Source organism: Phyllostomus hastatus, unplaced genomic scaffold (assembly GCF_019186645.2).
Source record: "Phyllostomus hastatus isolate PE091 unplaced genomic scaffold, TTU_PhHast_1.1 phas_contig_150, whole genome shotgun sequence".
Classification (NCBI taxonomy): domain Eukaryota; kingdom Metazoa; phylum Chordata; class Mammalia; order Chiroptera; family Phyllostomidae; genus Phyllostomus; species Phyllostomus hastatus.
This window is the reverse complement of record NW_025333611.1, coordinates 811867-832435: the sequence shown is the minus strand read 5'-3', so window position 1 is coordinate 832435 and position 20569 is coordinate 811867. Positions and strand designations below refer to the sequence as shown.

Here is a 20569-nt window from a genome sequence, read left to right as displayed (position 1 = left end):
GCTCTGTCCTGTCTCTCGCAGCCGGGGCTGTGGCGACTCCGTTTCTTCTTTGGCGCGAGGCCAGGACTGACCGGGAGTTCAGGGGCAGGGCGCTGGTCTCAGTGCCCCGGGCGGCCCTCGCCCTCCGGGGCAGGCCTCTGCCTTGCTGCGCGCCCGCGCCTCTCCCGGGCGTGTCCTCTCGCTGCCCCGGCGCCTGCGCTCCTGCTGCTGGCCAGTCGTGGGGGCAGAGTCGCCGTGGAAGCGCCCAGCCGGCGGCGCCTGCAGAGCCGTCCTGTTGGGCCCTTGCCCTGCAGACGTCACGCCCTGGTCCCTGCCCTGCGGGGACCTGCGGTCGGGGGTGGCCCTGAGGCCAGCTCTCGTCCAGCCCGCCCCTCCCGAGGCCCCGGCAGGGAGCGCGCGCCTGTCTCGGAGCGCGTGTTGCACCACGCGTGCCTGCGGGCGTGTCTCGAGGGGCTGTGCTCCGTGGCGTGTCGCTGCTGGGCCCCTGCCGCTGTGTCAGGTGGACGAGGGAGGGCCCGTGCACACACACACACACAGCCCCCCCCCCCCGGCCGTGCTTGTCCACACTGCAGCCCGGCGGAGACCCCCGCCTGCTCCCTGCGGGTCAGAGCCCTGCACTTCCAGGGGCTGTGGTTCGAGGCCGCACCCACCCTCCCTTTCTGCGGCACGTGCCCCCTCTGGCACCTCTCCCCGGAACGCGGAGCCGAGAGCCTCCTGGTGTCTGTGTCACCACAGCCGCGGCGTGGCGGTGTTGGGGAAACAACGCCCTGGCAGACGCGGCCCCCGGGAGAGGCTCCGTCTGGCGGCTGAGGCAGCTTTCAGGACCGTGTGAGGCGCTGCGTCCAGGCCGTGGTGGGCGTGTGCGGGCCGGGGAGCCAGAGCCCGAGGAGGACGGTTTTGGCTCACCGCGCAGAAATCCCTGTTGCTTCGCAGCCGGGGCGGACCGCCCCTTGGACGTGGAGTGGGGTGGCCTTGGGACCCTCACTGTCCCGCCACCCCTGGGCTTCGATGACCTGCTCGTCCCCTTTGTCAGAAGGTGCTGCTGCCGCTCAGCGCAGGGAGCCCCCGAGCGGGCGCCCTGCCAGATGGGAGCCTCAGTTCCTAAACTGCGCATCTAGCAGATGGTCCGGGCTAGCGCTTCTGATGGCAACATTCAACGAGGGAGTGTAAAAGTGTGTGTTGCCGGAGCACGCTCCGTGGGCGCTACAGAAACAGAGAAGCCCTCAAACTGCCTAGGCCGCACCGGCGGCCTGCCAGCTCCCGGGCACCGGAGGCCAGCTGCGGAGCGGGCCGGGCTTGTCCTGTGCAGGGGCGGGGCTGGCGCAGCTGAGGCCGCTGGGCAGCCCGGGCCCCTTGTCCTCGTGCGTTCTGATGCCCATGGGTCCTGGACTCCCCTCCCCACTGCGGGGCCCAAGGCGGGGCCTCGAGCGTTGCTCATGGTGCGCGGTCACGGCACCCTTTTCTGCGGCGCCCAGTGCGGTGTGCAGGCAGGGCCTGGCGGGCAGCTGAGCTAAGGTGTGGGCCGCTGCCCATCCCCCCCCCCCCGGTGTCCGGCGGCCTGCTGCGGCTCGGGCTGGAGCTCGGGCAGCGCCTTCAAGAGCGCGGTCGACGCGGCACAGGCAGCGAGGAGCCCGGAGGTCGGCTTGCCCTCCGCGGGAGGCCCGGCGGGCAGTTCAGCCGAGGGGTGGGTGAGGGCGGGGCGGTGGGTCCAGGGACCCCCGGGGTGGCCAGGCTAACGTCCCACCTGTGACCGCTGGGTCCCTCCGGAGGGCAGGCCTCCCTGGCGATCGCCATCGGGCGCCCACAGAAGGGCTTTGTTCAGGCCGTCCTGGGCCCCCGGGGCCCCCGGGCGCAGACAAAAGGCTTTCAGACCCAAACACAGATGTGCGCCTGAGAATGGAAAATCAGAGTAAGCAGAAGCAGCCTCTGAGAGGAGTGCCCCGCAGCAAGTGAAACAAAGGGGGAAGACACTGTGTGAATTCCGCCTAAATAACTTTTCATTTCAAATAAAGTTTCAAACGAAAAAAGTGCCGTTTGGAAGCCGCCCGCCCCCCGCGCTCCGGGGAACATCTGTGCGCATTCTGCGCGCTGAACGGCAGGCAGCGGCCGTGGGAGCGCGCTCTTCCTGTGATGGCACCTTGCCCGCTTCCGACACAGCGCGGGCCCGAGACTCCAGTTACGCACGCCGGGACGCGGCGGTGGGGCCTGGCGAGCGGGTTGCAGCGGACGCGGTCCCCGGAACTGCTTTCATGGAGCCCCGAGTGGTTAATGGAGGCGCGGTTACATTGTACACAATGGAATTCTCCGGCACTAGCTCGCGTCTTAAAAGGATCTGTTTGGGGATTCTTGTGGTCAGCACTTTAGAAGTAGGCACTTCTGAGCGCCTGGATGGGGTCAGCTTGCCCCCTCTGCCCCAGGTGGGTCACACAGGGCACCTCAGAGTGGCCCCGGGGCCCTGCACTGCAGGCCTCGGGGTGTTTCCTGGGGGCTGTAGCCTGAGGACCTCGGTGACCAGGGCCCAGACACCGTCCCCGGGCTGCTGGCTCCAGGTCTGCGTGGCAGCTGAGACGTGGGCATTTCTGACAAGCCCCTCTCTGTCCACTGTTGCCCTCCCTGGTGGGCACGGGGTCACGGACCGGGGTCTGCGAGCCGTGGAAGGGCGGAGCCCCGCAGAGCCGGGGCAGAGTCCGTGTGTCCTTGCACAGGCCGCGCGGCAGCTCCACCTCGGTGCCTGCCATTCAGCAGGCTCGGGGCTCTGGGGGGCCCAGGTGGGCACGGACGGCCCCTCCTGGGAACCCATGGGCCCCCCTCCCAGTGCCTGGAGGCGGGGCCGGGCTCCTCCACGCCCAGGCTTCGGGTCGGGGCCCTCCCTCCTCTTCTCAGAGTGACGCTGTTCTCCTCGTTTCACTTTACTTTTGTCTTCTAAAATCTTAACTATGTTTTGACTCTGCTGTCACAGTTGTCCCGGTTTTCTGCCTTTTGGCCCTCCACCCAGCACCCCCCACTCCCTGAGGCGATCCCCACACCGTCGTTCAGGTCCACGGGTCACATGTGTAAATCCGTTGGCTGCTCCGTTTCCTGCGCTGCACGTTACACCCCCAGGGCTGTTCGGTTACTCCCCGCTTGTACTTCTCAGTCCCCTCGCCTCCTCACCCACTCTCCCCCACACCCCTCCCTCCTGGCACCCGCCACAGCTCTCCCCAGTCCACAGCTCTGTCTCTGTTCTTCCTGTTGGCTTAGTTTGTTTCTTAGATTCAGTTGTTGATAGGTACGTATTCATTGCCATTGTATTGTTCATAGTTTTGATCCTCTCTTCTTAAATAAGTCTCTAACGTTTCATATAATAGTGGTTTGATGGCAATGAACTTCTTTATTTTTTTCTTGTCTGGGAAAAAATTTTTTATGTGCTTTGATTCTAAATGATAGCTTTGCTGGATGGAGTAATTTTGGCTGCTTTTCATCCCTTGAAATACTTCTTTCCAGCCCCTTCTTGCCTGCAAAGTTTCTTTTGAGAAATTAGCTGGTAGTCTTAAGAAAACCCCGTTGTAGGTAACTGCCTGCTTTTCTCTTGCTGCTTTTAAGATTCTCTCCTTCTCTTTAACCTTTGGCATTTAAATTATGATGTGTCTCGGATTGAGCCTCTTTGGGTCCAACTTGTTTGGGGCTCTCTGTGCTTCCTGGCCTTGCATGTCTATTTCCTTCACCAAATTAGGGAAGTTTTCTTTCATTATTTTTCAAATAGAGTTCCAATTTCTTGCTCTTTCTCTTCTTCCTCTGGCACCCGTATGATGCCCACATTGGTTGCTTGAAGTTGTCCCAGAGACTGCCTACACTATCCTCATTTTTTAGATTCTTTTTTTTTTTCTTCTTCTTCTGATTGGTTTTTGTTGTTGTTGTTGTTGTTGTTGTTGTTTTGGTTTTGCTTCCTTAGGTTACAAATCATTGATCCGAATCTCAGCTTCATCCACTCTACTGTTGTTTCCCTGTAAATTGTTCTTTATTTCAATCAGTATAGTTTTTGTTCTGACTGGGTCTTTTTTATGGTGCTGAGGTCTCACTAAGTTCCTTGAGCATCCTGATAACCAGTGTTTTGAACTCTCCATCTGACAGATCGCTTATCTCCATTTCGTTTAGTTCTCTTTCTGGAGATTTGATCTGTTCTCTCGTTTGGACCGTGTTTCTTTGTCTCCTCGTTTCGGCAGCCTCCCTGTGTTTGTTTCTGTTCATTAGGCAGAGCTGCTTTGACTCTGTGCCTTGGTAGTGTGGCCTAATGTAGTAGATGTCCTATAAGGTCCAGTGGCGTAGCATCCCGTATCACCCAGGCTGGGTGCTCAAGGTGCACCCTTTCTGTGGGCTGAGTACACCCTCCTCTTGAAGTTGAGCCTTGATTGCCATTGGCAGGTCAATGGGAGGCATTTATCCAGGCCAGTCTGCTGCAAGGACTGGCTGTGACCACCGGCCACTGATCTCTGCCATCCATGGAGGGTCATCTGTGCAGAGACAGGGTGGTGGTGTTCCAATGTGGTCTGTGGCTGCCTACTGGGTGCACTGGCCCTGGGGTTTCCCTTGTGGTGCAGGCCAAGGTCAGCCCCACCAGTGTTTTCCCCAGGGCCACCCCGCCTGAGCTACAGAGCTATCTGAGATGGCTGCTACTTGTGCTGGGCTTGGAGGTTCCCAGGCAAAGCCAAGCTGTGAATGTAGGCTGCTGCTGTAGTGCCAGGCCTCGGACCCCTTAGCTGTTGCTTGATTGGGAGGATTTAGGAAGTCGTGCAGCATGAGCCAGGACCAGCCATTCATCTGGGGAAGTCCTGGTTAACAGCTTGGGTGGGCCCATAGTTGGGTGAGGCAGTCTCAGGGGTCTCCAGTGTGGGCCGGAGAGGGGGCGGGCAGTGTCAGCCAGGTCGATGGAGTCTTGAGTACGGCCTGCTGGCTCTGTGGCTCTGCCCGCCTTTCTGTCTGGGAGAACAGACAGAAGGTCCCCCCAGCTCCTGCCTTGATGCCAGACACCCCGGTTTCTCCCTGTGTGCCACTGGTGCCTTCCAAGCTGCTATCCTGGTGCTGGAGCTCAGAGCGAGTGAGTCTGAGTAAGTGGGTGTAGGTTCTTTAAGAGGAACCGCTTGGGGTTCCAGAAGTTTCTTCCATCAGCTCAGTCCCCACTGGTTTCTGCAGCCAGCAGTTGTGGGGATCTGTCCTCTCGGCACGGGAGCCCGGGGGGTGGGGCCTGGTGTGGGGCTGGGATTCCTCCCTCCCCCGCTCCCCCCAAGTTTTTATCCACCGCAGGTAGGGGTGGGACCACCCTGTTCTGTGTCTGCGCCCCTGCTCCCGGTCTGGATGGGTGTGGACTCTTCAGTTCATAGTCGTCAGACTTCCGTTCAGCTCGGTTTCTGGTGGTTCTGGGTGACGGTGGCTCTGTGTTTTAGTTGTAGTTTTGGGGTGGCTGTGTGAGGAGGTGAGTGTGTCCACCTGTGCCCCCGTCTTGGCCGGGAGTCTGGTGTTGTTTCCGTCAACGCCCCATCCTGCACCTCGGCCCGTGGCCTCGGGGTCGTGGCTGCGCCCTCCCCCGTTCCTCTGCCCCTTTGCTTTCTGGGGAGAAGAGCAGAGTGGTGGGGGCGCCCGCCCAGGGCCCCGAGTGGGGGTGCAGGCAGAGCCAGTGGCGGGGCGACCTGCCTCTGGCTCTCCTGTTTGTCTTTGTCCTGTCCCTCCTGGGTGACTGGGCGGTTGGTCTGGAGCCTCTTGACTAGAGGGACCCGACAGCCCTGGTCTTCAACCACCACGTTCTCGGGACGTGGTTGGCTTGTGGCCGGCTTTGTGGCAGAGGCCCGAGTGAGGCCAGGCCACGTTCATCTGCCGCTCTGGTCCTCCCCTGGGGCGTCCTCTCCTGCGTCCCTCTGGGTCTGACTCCCCCATTTGGGGGCTGGACAGTCCCGTGGGCCAGGGCTCCTCCTGGCAAGGCTGTCAGAATTGCGGCAGCAGGGCGGGAAGGAGGTGGCCGCGGCTGTGCCCGCCCTCCGGGGTGGGGCCTGTGTCCCCGCGGGAAGGCGGTGTTGACTGGGCAGGCCTCAGGCTGGGCCCTCGCGCTCACGTCCCGCCAGCCAGCGGGGCACCGCCTCCCGGCCCTGGGTCTTGTTGCGGGAGTCCTCTAGATGGGAGGAGGGCGTCAGTGGTGTCTGCTCCTAAACAGGACCTTGCCGAGGCGGCGGTCACGGCTAGCAAAGGGCTGAGACCTTCGCGTGAGGTCGGGGGCGCTGCTCCTAAGTGCACACGCGTGTCATCAGACGCTAGTGACCCCGTCTGCCCCTCCCAGCCAGGCCCCTCCCCACCAGCGGCAGCCCCTGCCGGGCTCTCGCTGAGTCTGGAACTCGGCCGTGGCCTGGAAAGGAAGAGGAGTGCACCTCTGACTCCACAGCAGCAGGGGGCGGGTCCGACGGCCGAAGGACCTGAGGTGCCCGACCGGAAAGGCTCCGTCGGCACTGTGCTCGGAGACCCGGTGCTGGTGCCAGGGCTCTGCACGCTCTGCGCACTCCGGCGGCCCGTGCGCGCCAGGCCGGCGTGTGGTGGTGCCCGTCCTGAGCAGAGCTGGCTGGACTGTGCTGGCCGGGCCTGCCGGGGCTGGGGCCACGGCCGCCCGTGAGCGTGTGCTCGCTCGGCACTGCTGCTCCTCCCAGAGCGCGTGTGGCACGGGGAGGGCTGGGGTTCCCGGCCAGCGCAGGGGCAGCCCCGCTGCGCCCCGGCCACCACCGTGCCTGGCGGTCTCTCCTGTGTCTCCTCCAGCTGGCCAGCCGCGCCCAGCACCGTCCCCGTGCCTGGCGGCCGGGCAGACCCCCGCTCCGGGCTGGGCCGTCTCCCAGGGCGCCTGTGGAGGACCACGCGTCTGCCTGGCACGCTAGTTCAGGGGGGCTTGCGGCAGCCTGGGGCCCAGCCCGTAGTCTGAAACCACAGCTTCCCGCGGGTGGTTCCCTCCGTCCCCGCACGTCACCTTCTCTGGTTTTACGCACTTGAGTGCGCCAGCCCTCTCTTCTGTTGCTTCTGTTTTGTGTCCGGGTGAACGCGGAGAGGACTCTGTCTTTCCTGAGTCATTGAAGCACTCTCCCACGCTTTCCTCTTTGGTGACTTCTTGCTGAGTGCACGACACCCCCGCCCCGCGGCCGCAGCCCCGGGCCTCAGGCCGGCCCCCCCGGCTCCGCCCAGTGAGCCCGGGGGGCCTGCGCGCGTGCAGTCGGCCGGGAAGCCCCCGCCCTGCCTCACGGCCTGGCTGTGGCGTGCCCGCCCACTGCGGTGACTGCCCCTCTGTGCGGGGTTCCCGGTGCCCACCGGCCGGGCCCTCCCCTTCACGTCCTAAACATCTTCCCCGTGACTTCCTCGGCCGTGCGCTCCCGTGACCCTGGGTCTCCGTCTGTGCGGTTCCGAGGACGTGGGGTTTTCGGGCGCCGCAGTGCATCCGCAGGCCGACGGTGGGCTGTCGGCCCCTCGCCGGGCCCTCTCTGCCAGGACGCCTGTGTCGTGCAGGAGCCGGCAGAGGGCGGGGCCTGGGCAGAGGGCGGGGCCTGGGCAGAGGGCGGGGCCTGCTCGCGCAGCCGCGGGGGCGGCCCTGCCCTCCAGAGCCTTCCCCGTGCCCGGGCTCGCGCGGGCAGCGCGCTGGGCGTGGCAGGGGCAGGGCGCTCAGCGGAGCTTCGTCAGCACGCGGCCCTGGCGTCCCAGTGCCCTCCTAGGGTGTCCCTGCCCCCTGGCTGTGGCCACGGCCTCCGCTGGGTGTTCCAGGTCCGTGCCTCTGTGCCTCCTGTGCCGAGGGCCCCCGGTCCACGGGTCTATCCACATGGCCTGGTCCAGCCTCCTCGCGGGGCCGGCCTCGACTCCCGCAGGCCGGGGCCTCCTAGCCCTCCGGTCAGTTTGTTGTGGCACCCCTCCCAGGTGCCGGGCGCCGCCCTGGGCCTCAGCAGGACCACCCCCTCTGACGGCCGTGAGCTGGGTGAGCTGGGGCGGGGGAGCTGAGGTCGGGGCGGCGATGGGGTCCAGGTGGGCGGGGCCGTGGCAGGTGTCCCGCGGGGGCGTCTCTGGGAGGACCCCAAGGGGTGTGGGGGAGGCCAGCGGGGGAGAGGCCTGGGGAGGGGCTGCCGGCCCGCCGTGTCCTCTGGGGGTTCCTGAAGTGGCCTCTCGGGGCTGGACCCTGCCCTGGCTCACAGTCCTCTTCCCTCGGCGACTGGGCTCTGCAGGTCAAGCTGCCCTCGCCTCGCAGGGCCAGGGGAGGCTGTCTGGGGGCCGGGTGTGTGTGTGTGTGGGTGTGTGTGGGTGTGGGTGTGTGTGCAGAGGGAATGTGGGGGGAGGGGGCCCGGCCGCCCAGGCCCAGCCCTTAGTCACCGTGTGGCCGGCCGGAAGTGGAGAAGAAGTTGGCGTGTTCTTTCTGGAAAGCGCTTCCTAAGCAGTTCGCGGCATTACCATGTAAATGGGCTTTCTCTGCTGCCGTGGCGGGCGGAGCGGGGCTCGCGGAGCCGGCCCCTGCCTGTGGGTGTGCAGCTTCGGGATGCTAATCTCGCAGGCAGATGGCCACTCTGGAGCCGCTTCCGCGAGGGATTTGTGTGCAGAGAAGCACTTTCCTTTGTCGCCGGCCTGCCTCCTCCTGCGGCTCTAGCTGCGCACCTTTGGGACTGCTGAGCAGGCTGCTCCTGGAGGGCGGCGTGGGGGCGTGGGGGCGTGGGGGCAGGCGGGCCCTGGGGGGGCGGCTCATGGAGAAGGGCCCAGGGTCTGCGGGGCGCCCACAGGCGGCGCAGAGTTGCGCCCGAGCTGGCTCTGGGGGGACTGGCCTCAGCCCCCGGCTGTGTCTCCGCACTGGCGCCCTGGGTCCTTGGCTCCCCCCTGCCCCGAGGGGGATCCCTCTGAGTCCGACTTCTCTGCTCAGCGCGCAGCCCTGGCGTCAGCGCAGGTGGGGTCCCTGGTGAGCGGCCAGCACGCCGTGAGGCCGGACGTGTCCCCGCTGCCCTGCGGGTGCCTCTCAGGTGTCGTCTTCTTCCCGCTGTGCCCCCCGGCGTGGGCTCAGGGCCGCCTGAGGGGACGGAGGGCCGCAGCGGGCACTTCCTATGCATCCTCTCCCCGAGTCCGGGTGGGACGCTCGAGAGGTGGCCTTCTCACCCCACTCCAGGAGCGCGTTCAGGCGGGGACACGCCCGTCCCCCCTCGGACGATCAGAGCGCCCGTCTGGTCTGGCACCCTGGGCGCCTGCCTTGGGGTGGGACACTCGTGCAGCCACAGGGCACACCCCCTGTGAACGGCTCAGAGTCTCGCGTGGCTGCTCTGCCAGTGAGACGAGGTTGGAAAGCAGCGTCACAGGCGGCCTGGAAAGCTCGTGACTGCGTGGAAGTTGACCTGCGCAGCCCTCGGTAAACCCAGCAGAAATGCAGGGGACAGCCGATGCTTCGGGGCGAGCGAGAGTGGACGCACACCACGGGGACCGCGGGGGCGGCTGTGTGAGCGGCGCCAGAGGGCCCCTGCGCGGCCAGCGCCCTGCGCGGGAGGGAGGAAGACTGGCCGGCTACCGAGCCGCCCGCCGTCGTGGGCTGGAGCAGAAGCCGCCTCCGCAGAAGCGGCCGGGGAGGAGCTCGGAGCCCTGCCACGGCGGGTGCGGGGAACCGAGCGCCAGCAGGGAAGGAACGCACGAGACGCTGGTTCTTCACAGTGATGGGGGGGCCGGCAGGAGAGGAGCCCCCCGTTGCGAGCTCTGGCGGGGGCACGCCTCCGGGGGGCACGCCCCGTCCTGTTGGGGCGCGGTCCCCTCTGCACTCCCGGCCGTGCGATTCGCTGTAACAACGGGCCGTTGCCGAGGGAGCATCCATTCAGTCTCAGGCCCTGCTGTCCCGTGCGTGCGGCCGCGTCCAGGGAGCTCCGGCTGCACGGGCAGCGCCGGCGGGGCTGCCCCTGTCTGGCCAGCTCCGTGTCTGGGTGCTCACTGGAGTCGCCACGCCTGGGGGCAGGGTGAGGCTGCCCCTCTGAGCACGTGTGCGGACGGGAAGACTTCTCCGTGGATGGGAGTGCAGGGCGTGCCCGGGACCGCTCTGTGGCTGTGCGCCGTCAGCACCGGCCGGGCCTGGGGGCGAGCGTGTCCGGGCCGCAGTGCGCTGGGCACCACCAGCCCGCCAGGGGGCCTGAGGAGGAGGAGGAGGGCCTGGAGGGGCCGTGGCGCACCCACGCCCGTGGGGGCGGGCGCGGTGCTGGCTGTGTCAGGCAGGCAGATGGCCTGGCCGACTGGAGGTCTGGCGCGTGTCCAAGCTGCGAGAGCGGCCAGGCGGCTCGGAGCCCCCGTGCACATTCCGGGACAGCTCTCTCCTCTGCCCACTGGCCCTGGACGCGCTCACGGCCATCCCCTCTGCCTGGAGCGGGGCCCGGCACACAGCCGGTGCGCGGCTTGGGTCAGTCCCTCAGCCATGTGTGTGAGGCGGTGGCCCTGCCTGGTGGAGGGCTGGGCTGGAACCCACCCGAGCTGGGGCTCTGCGGTGTCACCGCCTCCCGCCCGCCGCCCCCCCGCCCCCCCGCGCCTGGGTGTCCCCGTCTCCCACGGGGATGGTGGTAGAATGGGGCTTGGCCGAGGCGGCGGTGCTAGCTAGACCACACTCGTCACCAGGGGGTGACAGCGGTGCAGGGAGCTGCTGGGCAGTGGACGCAGATGCTGTGGAGGGTGTCTCGTCCAGCCGTGATGGGCACTTGCTCCCCAGGATCCTGAGGACAGGTCCTCTTCCAGGCCACCAGCCGTGGCCCGGGTTTGTCCCGGCTCCGGCCCCTCCCTGCTCCGAGCCCAGGGCCACCCAGGTCTGGCACGGGGAGGCGAGGTGCAGCTGCTCGGGTGGGAGGTGAATCCGAGTGCCCCTCCCCGGGCAGCGGTGCCGGTCTCACTGCAGGGAGTTGAGCGGGGGTGGCCGCCCAGGGCCCCACTCGGCCCCCGCACAACGGAGCAGGGGGCTGCTTCGCCCGGGCTCTCGCGCTCCCCCAGCCGCACTTCCTGTCTCTAATCTGCTCTCCGCAGACGGCCGGCTCGGGTATCAGCCGGCAGCAGCCCTGCCTGCCGCACCCGGCCTCTCTGCCGACTGTCTAAGCCAGGCGCGCGTGGGCGGTGTGCCCGAGGGAGATGGCGCACGGCGGCTCTTCACCCACTGGACCTCAAGGTCACGAGCCCCTCCCCTTGCCAGGTGTGGGCCCAGGGGCGTGCCCGGCGAGGCGAGGCTGTCCCGCTGGGGGCCAGGCCCCTCTCCCCTCCAGGAAGGTCGGGAAGGCAGCCGGGCCTTTGTTTCCATGCATCTCTTCCCAGACACTTGTGCGTATGTCTGGGAGTGGGGTCAGTCCATCTCGGAGCGTGACCGGCCACCCCTAGCCGCGCGGCCCCTCTCCTGTGACCTCAGTCGGCACCATCCCTTCCAGAGGCCGCGGACCGCTGAAGTTGCTCTGTGGGCGTCAGTGTCCCCGCAGGGCCCTTTCCCACAGTCTGGCCTCGGTGGCGAGATCCCTCGGGGGTGGAGCCAGGGAGCTGGCCGTGCACCGAGCCTCCCGGCCCACCGACCCTCACGGGCCCATGTGGGCCCAGGCCCTGGGCTGGTCTGTGTCGTCGCTGCCCGGCTGGCCTGACCCGGGGCCGGTGCAGGTGTCTCCCCGTGCGGAGCCTCTGCTGTCCCTCCGTGAGCCGTGGGGTGCGCACTCCCGGCCACAGCTCCCCGCCTGGCCCCGGGGCGGACTCTGCCCTGCGTCGCCGCCCTGCTCGTGCCATCCTCCCTGACGCGCGTCCGGGGCCTCGGAGGGACGCCCGTCTCGGAGGCCCCCGCCTGCCCCCGCACACGCGTCTTCCCCGGAACCCGCACCCGCCCGACCCTTCTTGCTCCTGGGCCGCGGCCCTGCCTTGCCGTGGTGTGAGCTGCCCGGCTCCTCGGGGCAGAGACCTCCCCTCGTCCCCTCGTCACCTGGCACCCCCGGAAGCCAGGCCGTAAGCGGGGCCCCCGACGACACTTGAAAGGAGTGTCTGCAGGATGTCAGGGGATCTGTGCTTTTCTCCGCAGAACCCCGGTTCGCCGTCCTGCGCTGGCCAGGGCCGGCGTCCGGACGGAAGCCAAGGCTGTCCCCGATTTCCCCGTCTTGTGGTGCTCCTGCCTCTCCAGCCCTGGCCACGGGGAGCGCGACCCAGGCTTGTGAGTGTGCGGTCTCCTGACAGCTGCCCCTGTGCCAGCCTCCAGGCCCAGACCTGCCTGGGGGCCTTCGTCTCCTGGGGCCCGGCGCTGCCTGCGGGGGTGCAGTCGGAGCCCCCGGCGGCCCTCCCAGTGTGGGGTCCGCCAAGCACTCGCTCCTGCTGCGTGAGCAGAGAGCCCTCGAGCAGCCCAGCAGGCACCGGCCCTGCCTTTGAAGGTCACTTCTCCCCCAGCAGCTCGCACAGGTCGGGAGGAAGCGAGCTGCTCGGAGCTGGCCCTTCTCGAGTCAGGCGCCAGCTCTCCGGGCCTGGGCCGCGGGGCCCGCGGCGTCAGTGGGGGGGGGGGGTGCTGTGGGACGGACACAGTGACAGGAGCAGAGGGCTCCCCGCCTCCCAGCCCTCTCCGCACGCGGCTGGAGGGGGCGCTGTGCAGGCGTTCACTGGTGGGCGGACAGCTCGCCAGCTTGGGTCACCTGGGTGTCGAGTGCGGGCGAGGTGGCCCCTCCCCCGGGCCCTCACCCTGTGGGGACCGGACCGGCGTCCCTGCGCAGGTGCTGGGCCTCACCTGGCACCGCCTTCCTGCGCCCGGGGCCAGGGATAGCAGACCCGGTGGAGGGTGGACAGGCAGGATGGGCCTCGCTTGTCGGCGGCAGCGAGGCCGCAGGGTGGACAGACGCGGAGCGCGGGGCTGACGGAGGTGCTGCGTGCGCTCGCCCAGGCGCCGGGCCCTGCCACATCGCAGCGGCTCCTGGGGCTGCCGGGAGGCCGCCGCCCATGTCTGCCCGCTGCCCCCCCCCCCCCCCGCCCGTGGGGCTGCTTCCCTCGCTCATCCCTCGTCCACGGTGCAGCCCCGCGACCCAGACGGGCCTGGCCCTCCCCAGGGGAGGCACGGTCTCCAGAGGGGGGTGGCTCTGAGGCCCACCCCCTACGCCCACTGTGCTGCCCCCCTGCCGGGTCCCTGCTCCGCTCCCCCACCCTCCTCCCGGGGGCGTTGCGCGTGTGCTTGGTCCTCTGCCGCCGGTCCCCTGAAGCCACCCTGCTCCCCGGGCTCGGCTTCCTCGCGGTGCCCGCGCGGTCTCCGGGGCTCTGCGGGGGGGTGGGGGGCCGCAGGCTGGGCGAGGGGCGCCGGGAGCTCAGGCCAGGTGGCAGCGGTGCCTTGCCCAGGGGCGCAGGTCGGGGCCCCTGGTTCCTGGATTTGAAGATTTCAGCCTCTGGGTCCCCACAGCCCAGGAGATGTAGCCCCTCCCTGAAAGGCACCTCCTGGCTACTTCAGGGTCCCCTCTTCCCCACCCTGCCGGAAGGAGGGACTGGCCAGGTTGGGCGTGTGGGCAGTGACCCTGGCTGTGTCTGTCGCCTGTGGTGCTGAGGTCGGGCCTTTCAGCCTGGTCCCCTCTAGATGACTGAGTGGTGGTGGGATTCTCAGGCCTCATGTCAGACTTGGGGACGCAGGACGCTGCAGGGCCTCGCCCGCCCACCGCCGTCCCCGCCCGTGTCCAGGCTCCCCAGGCTGCCGTGTCCTCCGGGGCCCCGCCCCCACGGCCCCGGAGGGCTTGCTCCCCTGTTGTGCCGCTGGACGGTGACCGGCTGCGGCGTCCCTCCCGCGTCTGCGCCTGCACAGCCGGTGTCGCCCTCAGCTCGGCAGACGACGCAAGCGTCGCCTCGTGACATGCTCCCGGTGACAGCACTTCTGTCTGATTGCTGTTGAGATTGTAAAGATTTCCTTTGGAAAGAGGTTTTCTCTGCTTAAAGCAGCAGCGTGAACACTGCACTCTCCACCCACGCCCACGCACCCCTGCCCCAGGCACCCTGCGGGGCCGGCTTCTCCCAGCCCTGCTCTCCCTGGCCCTCGCCCGTCCCGGCCCTCGTCCCCAGTGCTCGACGCTCCCTGCTGGGCTGGGCGGCCTCCGAGGAGGGCGTCAGAGCGGGGCTGGGGAGGACCGGCAGCCTTTTGGGGAGAGGCGAAGACCCACGTGGGAAGGCGCTCCGCCCCCATGTCAAGAGGTGGGGTCAGCCGGGGCGGCGGCGGGCGCGGTGGGCTCTATGAGCGGTCACAGGTGCGTCCTGACCCGGGTCCGAAGGGCTGGCCTGGCCACGCAGCACAGGCGGGGCGGGGCCCGGAGGGCAGGGTGCTCGGGGCAGGGAGGGCCTCAGCCACCTGGCCCGGCCGCGCCTGTGGGGCCTGGGCCCCCGTGCAGAGCTCTGGCTGGGTTCTGCGTCTGGGCGGGTGGGCGGGCGGGCCTGGGTGTGGGGGTCGGCTCCCCGCGGTGCAGCCCGCTGCACACCTGGCCGCTGACTCGGGGTCGCACCTGCTCTGGCGATGGAGCCCATTCATGCCGACGTCTTCCCCGTTGTGTGTGGGGCCGCGCCCCTCCCCCACGCAGCTCTGGGGTCACCCGGGGGTCCGCGCGAGACCCAGAGACAGGCGCCGAGCGGCTGTGCAGCGTGCGGCAGCACAGCGCGGGCTGCACGTGCGGCTCTACTCTGGGACCGGGCGCGGGGCGGGGGCCACGGCCGGGCGCCGTGCTGTCCAGGGCTCACCCTGCCCTCGTGCCCTGTCTGCGCAGCGCCCGCGAGCTGGACAAGGTGCGGCAGCAGCTGCAGGAGGAGCTGCGCCAGGTCAGCGCCCAGCTGCTGGAGGAGAGGAAGAAGCGGGAGACGCACGAGGCCCTGGCCCGCCGGCTGCAGAAGCGCGTCCTGCTGCTGACCAAGGTATGGCGGCGGGGCCAGTGGGCGGTGGGCAGCGCCCGCTCCTGGCGTTTCCTCTCTGGCACCTAGTCTGCCAGGATCTCCCCCGGACTCCGTGCACGGTTCCCCGCGTGGTTCGCCCTCGCCTCGGACGCACACAGACGTGTTTGGGCCAGCGTGCGCCCTCGCCTTGCTGGTGGCGGCACCCGGGCAGCCTGGGCGTTCTGTGCTCCTTCCCAGTGACGGCCTGGAGGGGGCGCTGTCCCTCCTGGGGCCGGGCTGCCTCTGGACAGCTCTGCGCCCCAGCGTGCATCCCGGTCTCTCTTCAGCGCCAGGGCCGGAGCGTGAGCGCCACCGGTGCCCAGATGGGCAGGGCGGACGCTCCCCGGCACCAGCCTCGGCTGTGGGTGGCTCCCAGCGGCTCGGGACCCGGAGAGCGTGGATGCCTGGCTCCAGCCTCTGCCTCCGGTGGCGGAGTTTGCTGGCGTGTGAACCTGGGTTTCTGTGTGAGACGGCTCGTTCAGAACACGGCCTCGGACGCTGCGGTTTCAGGGGGTGGGGAGGGGGGGCCCGGCTCTGGCCCCTGGCGCCGCGGGGGCCAGGGTGGTGTCCGGCGCGGCTCGCTGGGCAGACGCGGGGTGTCCCGTGTGGGCACACGCTGTCATGTTCGCCGGCACACGGCCGCTGCTCCTGGTGGGAGTCGGGCTCCGGCTGCTCGAGTGCCGCGGGGGCGCTCGGCCGCCCAGGGCCTCCCCTCCGCGCGGACCGTGGGCGCAGCCTCTGACGCCAGGCTCAGCGGGCGGCCTGCAGGGCACACACCTCCAAGACGCGCTGTGCCCTGGCCTTCCGGCCCGCAGGGCTGCGTCTCCAGCTCAGGGCGTCTGCGCCTGGCGCACGCAGGCGGCTTCGCCGTGGGAAGCGCTGTCCCCCCTTTCATGAGAGCGCCCCCGGCAGGTGCTTCCACTTTGGGAGGGGCCCCGGGCCCTGAGCAGGCGAGGAGAGGTGCTGGGCCCAGAGCCCCCGTGTGGGTGCCGCGGGCCTCTCGCACGGGGACCGTGGTGGCTGCTGGCATTTGGAATTCTCAGGTTTCCGTTTTGTCCCAGCTCTGAGTGCGGCTGAGTGACTCGCAGAACCTCTGGGAGGCAGATGTGTTGGGCAGGGCCGCCTCTGCTTTTCCTGGGCGACGGGGTGTTAGCTGAGGCGTCACCCACAGCAGTAGGCCCAGGGCTGTGCGACGGCCCCCAGGAAGCAGTGCTCCCGCCCCCGCCCCCCACCCGGGGGCGGTTCTCGCGCGCTGCCCTCTCCAGCGCTGGGCGTGCGCGCTCGCAGGCACACGGGAGGAGGCACTCCAACGCGCGTCCACTGCCCGCGCCGCCTTCTCGGGTGGGCGGGCGGGGGGGCGAGCGTCCTTCGAGGCTGCCCAGTGGCTGCACCTTGTCTCGGGGCGCTCTGTCCCTGCTGCTCCCCAGCCCCCCACCGGGGCGTGGCCGGTGGGCGCCCTGCCGGCTCCCAGCCCGGCACGTCCAAGCCCAGGGTGGCGTGGAGATGGGGGGGGGCTGGGGGAGCACCCCCCAGCTGGGAAGGGGCGCTGGGGTCAGGTGTGCGTTTACCGGTGGTCCCTGCTGCTGCTGAGCACCGCCCCCGCCCCAGGTCCAGCCCACACGCGGTTCCCTCTGCGCACCGGCGTTCGCTTCGTGTGTCTGGAGACCTTCCAGTTCCGGGCCTGGGAGGCGGGCGGGCGGGCCCCTGGGCCGTGCAGGCGTCCGGTGCGCCTGGCCTCAGACCGGCACTCGGTCTGCCTGCAGGATGGGGGCAGCCCCCAGCTGAGGAGGACAGGGTTGGGGGGGCTTACTGAGCCATAGCACCGCCGGCTCTCTCCTCCCGGTGCGGGGAGGGTCCCCACCGCCACGGTGTCTCACACAGACGCCCCGTGTGGCGTCCTGGCCCGCTGACCTGGCATGTGGTCTTGGGGGTCCTGCCAAGGGGCGCTGAGCTCGAATGGGACCATGGCGCTCTCTGCTGCTGGCCTCCGCGGCCTGTCCCCGCCACGTCTGAGCGTGACGGCGCACTCAGGCTGGCCCTCAGTGGGACTGCGGCCCCCCGCCCGCCAGGTCCCCCAGAGCTCTGGGCTCCCGGGGTGCTGTCTGAGCGCGCCAAGAGGACTGGTGAGGCGGGAGACAGTGCAGGGGGTCCTGCTGCTGCGTGCCCGGCCTCGTGCCCCTTGTGCCTGCCCCTCCCCCCCTCCTCGCATCCCATGGGGCCAGAGGCCGGCCAGGGAGCCGCTCCCAGGTGCAGCGCAGAGCTCCGGGGCGGGGCCGAGACGCTCAGTGTGCCAGGGCCCCTGACTTCTGGGGGGACAGGGTGACAAAACCAGCTCCCTCCACGGGCTCAGGGATACAGAGCTGAGTCTCTGTGTCTCGCCAGTGCTATGACGGGGCGGCGTCCTCCCAGGGGCCGGTCATGGCTGCTTGGGGCCGCGGGCTCCGGGAGGGCTCACAGCGTGCCCTTGCTGAGCCCCGTGGGTCTGATGGCCACCCTGGCACCCTCTGGGTGCGGCACCCGCAGGCTGGGAGGCAGGTGCTCTGTGGAGCGGGGACACCGTCCGCAGGCTTCTGGAGGTGGACGCCTGTGCTCTCTGCCTGCCCTCGCCTGCGCCGTCCTCACCTCTGCGCCCCTGCGCGCCCAGCTGAGGGGTGTGCCTGGTCTGGACCTCTGCACTGCCCCCTGGCCAGCTGGGGCAGCCCCCCTGTGCTGGCCTTGCAGCTGCCCCCCACCCCCAGCCCTGGCTGCTCGTGCTGCCCCGTGGGGGGCCACGGTTCAGATTCAGACCCTGCTTTCTTCTCATGGAAGACACCCCCCATTTTGCCAGACCCCTCAGGAAGCCTGGGGCGGGGTGGTGAGCTGCCCCCCGGCCAGGGCCTCTGGTCAACGGTTGTCTGCTCCAGGCACGGGTCGCTCGCCCTGCGAGAGAGGAGGGTCCCTCTCGGCTTTCACACTGTATTTCGGGCGGTGGTGGAGTGTCCTTTTCAGCTTACCTTTCCAGTTTGACGTTTCTATTACACCTATTTAAGTAAACAAAACAAAACAAAACAAAACACACCATCTGTTTGTTATGGGAAATTGCCATTTGCAGTTATTAGAAAGCCAGTGTCCCACAGAGGGTCATGGGGCAGCTGGACCCGGGCCACAGTAGAGAAAAAGCTTCAAAGAGCAAAGCAGTTCTAGCAAATATGGTGAGGTCAAACACAATGCCTTTTGTTTCAGCTCCCAGCACAGGGTGTTTATTGAGAGTCTGTGGAGGCGGGAGGAGAGGCCCCGTGGTTCCCCACTCGCCCGTGTCGCCCTGCACCCTGGGTCCTGGCGCCCTGCCCTCGGACCTCGGCCCGGCCAGGTGCGGGGCCCAGCCTGCCGACCGCCTGCGCCGGCGGTGGGCCCGTGAGGTCAGGCGGGCCCCCTGTGCCCTTCCCGGGCTCTACCTCCCAGACGCCGCTGCCCTCGGGGCAGTGCCACTCCCCAGAGGACGCCAGTCCGCCCGGAGCCCAGAGCTCAGGGAGCCTGGGCCGCGGCAGCTCAGCACGCCGGGGAGCGCGCCCATGGGCCGGCGGTGCGGTCTTGTCTTCATTGCAGTCCTGACGTGCAGTTCGTGGGCTTTTCCCCACGTTGAATTTGAGTTTCTGGCGTGCTGCGCTGAGGCGGGGTCTTGTTCAGCGAGCTGCTTGCCCCTCCCTCGAGGGGGTCCGGGGTGAGGGGCGTCGGGGCGGGGGGCTGAGGCCTTCCCTGGAAGAGGCTGCCGTCTCCAAGGGCAGGGCCGGGCACCGGGGGCGGCGGAGGCACGGGGTGGAGGCGGCCGGGGGGGCGCCCTGCCTGGCAGCCTCTGCACCAGGGCGTGGGGTGGCCTGCCCCTGCCGGCGGGCTCGCCCCGCGGAGTGGGCGACAGGGCAGCGGCAGGCCCAGGCCGCCCAGCTGGCGCATGTCCTTGTCCGCGATCGAGAGTCCCCTCTCGTCCTCGTGGCGGCCCGTTCGCTCCTCAACTCAATTTCGAAGAAACCCAAATCTTTGAATAACCTTCATCCTGAGAGGGAAGGAAGTTGCTGCAGGTGAAAATTGATGGTCACACTCAAAGACACAGCTCCCCGCCAGGCGGCCTCCCGAGTGTTCCGGCTAAAAATAGCCGCGGCGTCCTGCTGCGGCCCGGACTGTCTCCAGGCCGCTCCTGGCACTCCCGCCCTTGGCCCGCGGCGGCCTGGCCCGGCCGGCCGGCCTGCTGAGGGCCGGGGCAGCACTTCAGGTGGGCCGGGCAGCGCTCCCCGGCCCGCCTCTGCCCCTGCGGGCTGTCCTGGCGTGGCGCCCCCGTGCCGGGGCCGTCCTGGGAGCTGGCACACGTGGGCATGTGCGCGCCCGCCCGTGGTGTCCGTGCTCACCTGCTGCGGTGGCTGTCAGCAGGGGCCGGCCCCCACGGCTCGTCAGCGCTGCCTCAGCTGGTCTGCGTTTCCAGAACGGGGGGCGCCGCAGAGCCGGCCGCCCCCGCGCTCACGCTGTGCGGGGCCTCCCCACGCCGTGCGGTCGGGGTGCGCCATCCTCGCCTTGAGCGGTTTTCTAGTGAGCGCCTGTCGCACACGTGGCCGGGGCCGGGGCCCGGAGCCGGGCGCCGTCCAGCGGGCGGCAGGGGCTGCTGACGTCCCCCGGTCAGCCTGCGGTCATCCGCGTTTGTCCGATGACCTCACTCGAAGGCTCTGTCGGAAACTCCCCGCACCAGTGTCTGTGACGTCCCTCTGTGTGGAGGGCGTGTGGCTGGGGGCTGGGCCGTGTGCCCAGGACAGGGAGGGGAGGCTCCGCCCGTGTCCAGCTCCACCCTGTGGTGCCTGCCTGCGCCCCCATGCCGGCCCCCACGGCAGGACTCCCTGACCACAGGGAGCACCCCCAGGCAGGCTGGGGTGTGGGTTTTCGGGGTCGGCGTCAGTTAAAGGGCGTCCCGCCCCCTCCTCTGCCTGCCAGCCGTGGGCGTGTGATGCGGGCCCTGTGCCCGGGGCGTGCGGGGGTCAGCTCCAGCGCGCGGCTGTCCGCAGGAACTGGGGGGCGGGGGGGGCATCACGGCGCCGTGTGTTCGTGTGTGTGTATTGTGTCCCTGCGGACAGACCGTGAGGGGTGGGGGCCGACGCTTCTCCAGGTCGGGGCGCAGTCGTCGTAAAGCGCAGCGTTTCCGAGCTGTCTCCACGGCTGGCTCACGTCCCCTACTGAGGCTCCATCTCGCGCTGCATAATTGGGTGCATCATGCGGTGCCTTTGCACGCACGGCTCTGCAAACACAGAGGACGCAGGGAGCTGTCTCCCCCGGAGCCCGTCCTCCGCGGTGGAGGGGCTCAGCCGCCGAGGGGCCGCGGGCTCCACCTCGTCTGTGCGCTGGGGCTCGTGGGGCGTTGAGTGGAGACGCCGAGGGTGTCGGTCCTTCGTGGGGAGCCTTCCTGTGCAGAGCCCCCGGGCCTGGGTTTCGAGGTGTCTGTGTCTGTGTGAGTGTGCGTGTTCTCCTCAGCAGCAGAGGCCCCCCACCCAGGCAGCTTTCCTGGGTGACCGCTCTCCTGCCCTGTGTGGCGTCAGGTCGGCAGGGGAGGGGAGGCCCCTCGGGGAGCTGCTTCTTCGGCGCATCTCCACCATGGGCCACCCAGGTGGTCGGCGGCACCTCTGTGGCCTGGGAGTGGCTGTTTCTGACGGCGTCTCCCCTTCCTCAGACAGAG

General features: G+C 68.6%; 1 protein-coding gene across 1 annotated transcript in view; it reads left to right on the top strand.

Annotated features, from left to right (window-relative positions):
• MAD1L1 (mitotic arrest deficient 1 like 1) overlaps positions 1-20569 on the top strand; it is a 108463-nt gene that overhangs the window by 43027 nt on the left and 44867 nt on the right. Inside the window, exon 11 of the mRNA XM_045824591.1 lies at positions 14718-14862. Coding sequence (XP_045680547.1) covers positions 14718-14862 — 145 coding nt within the window. The remainder of the gene's footprint in view (positions 1-14717; positions 14863-20569) is intronic.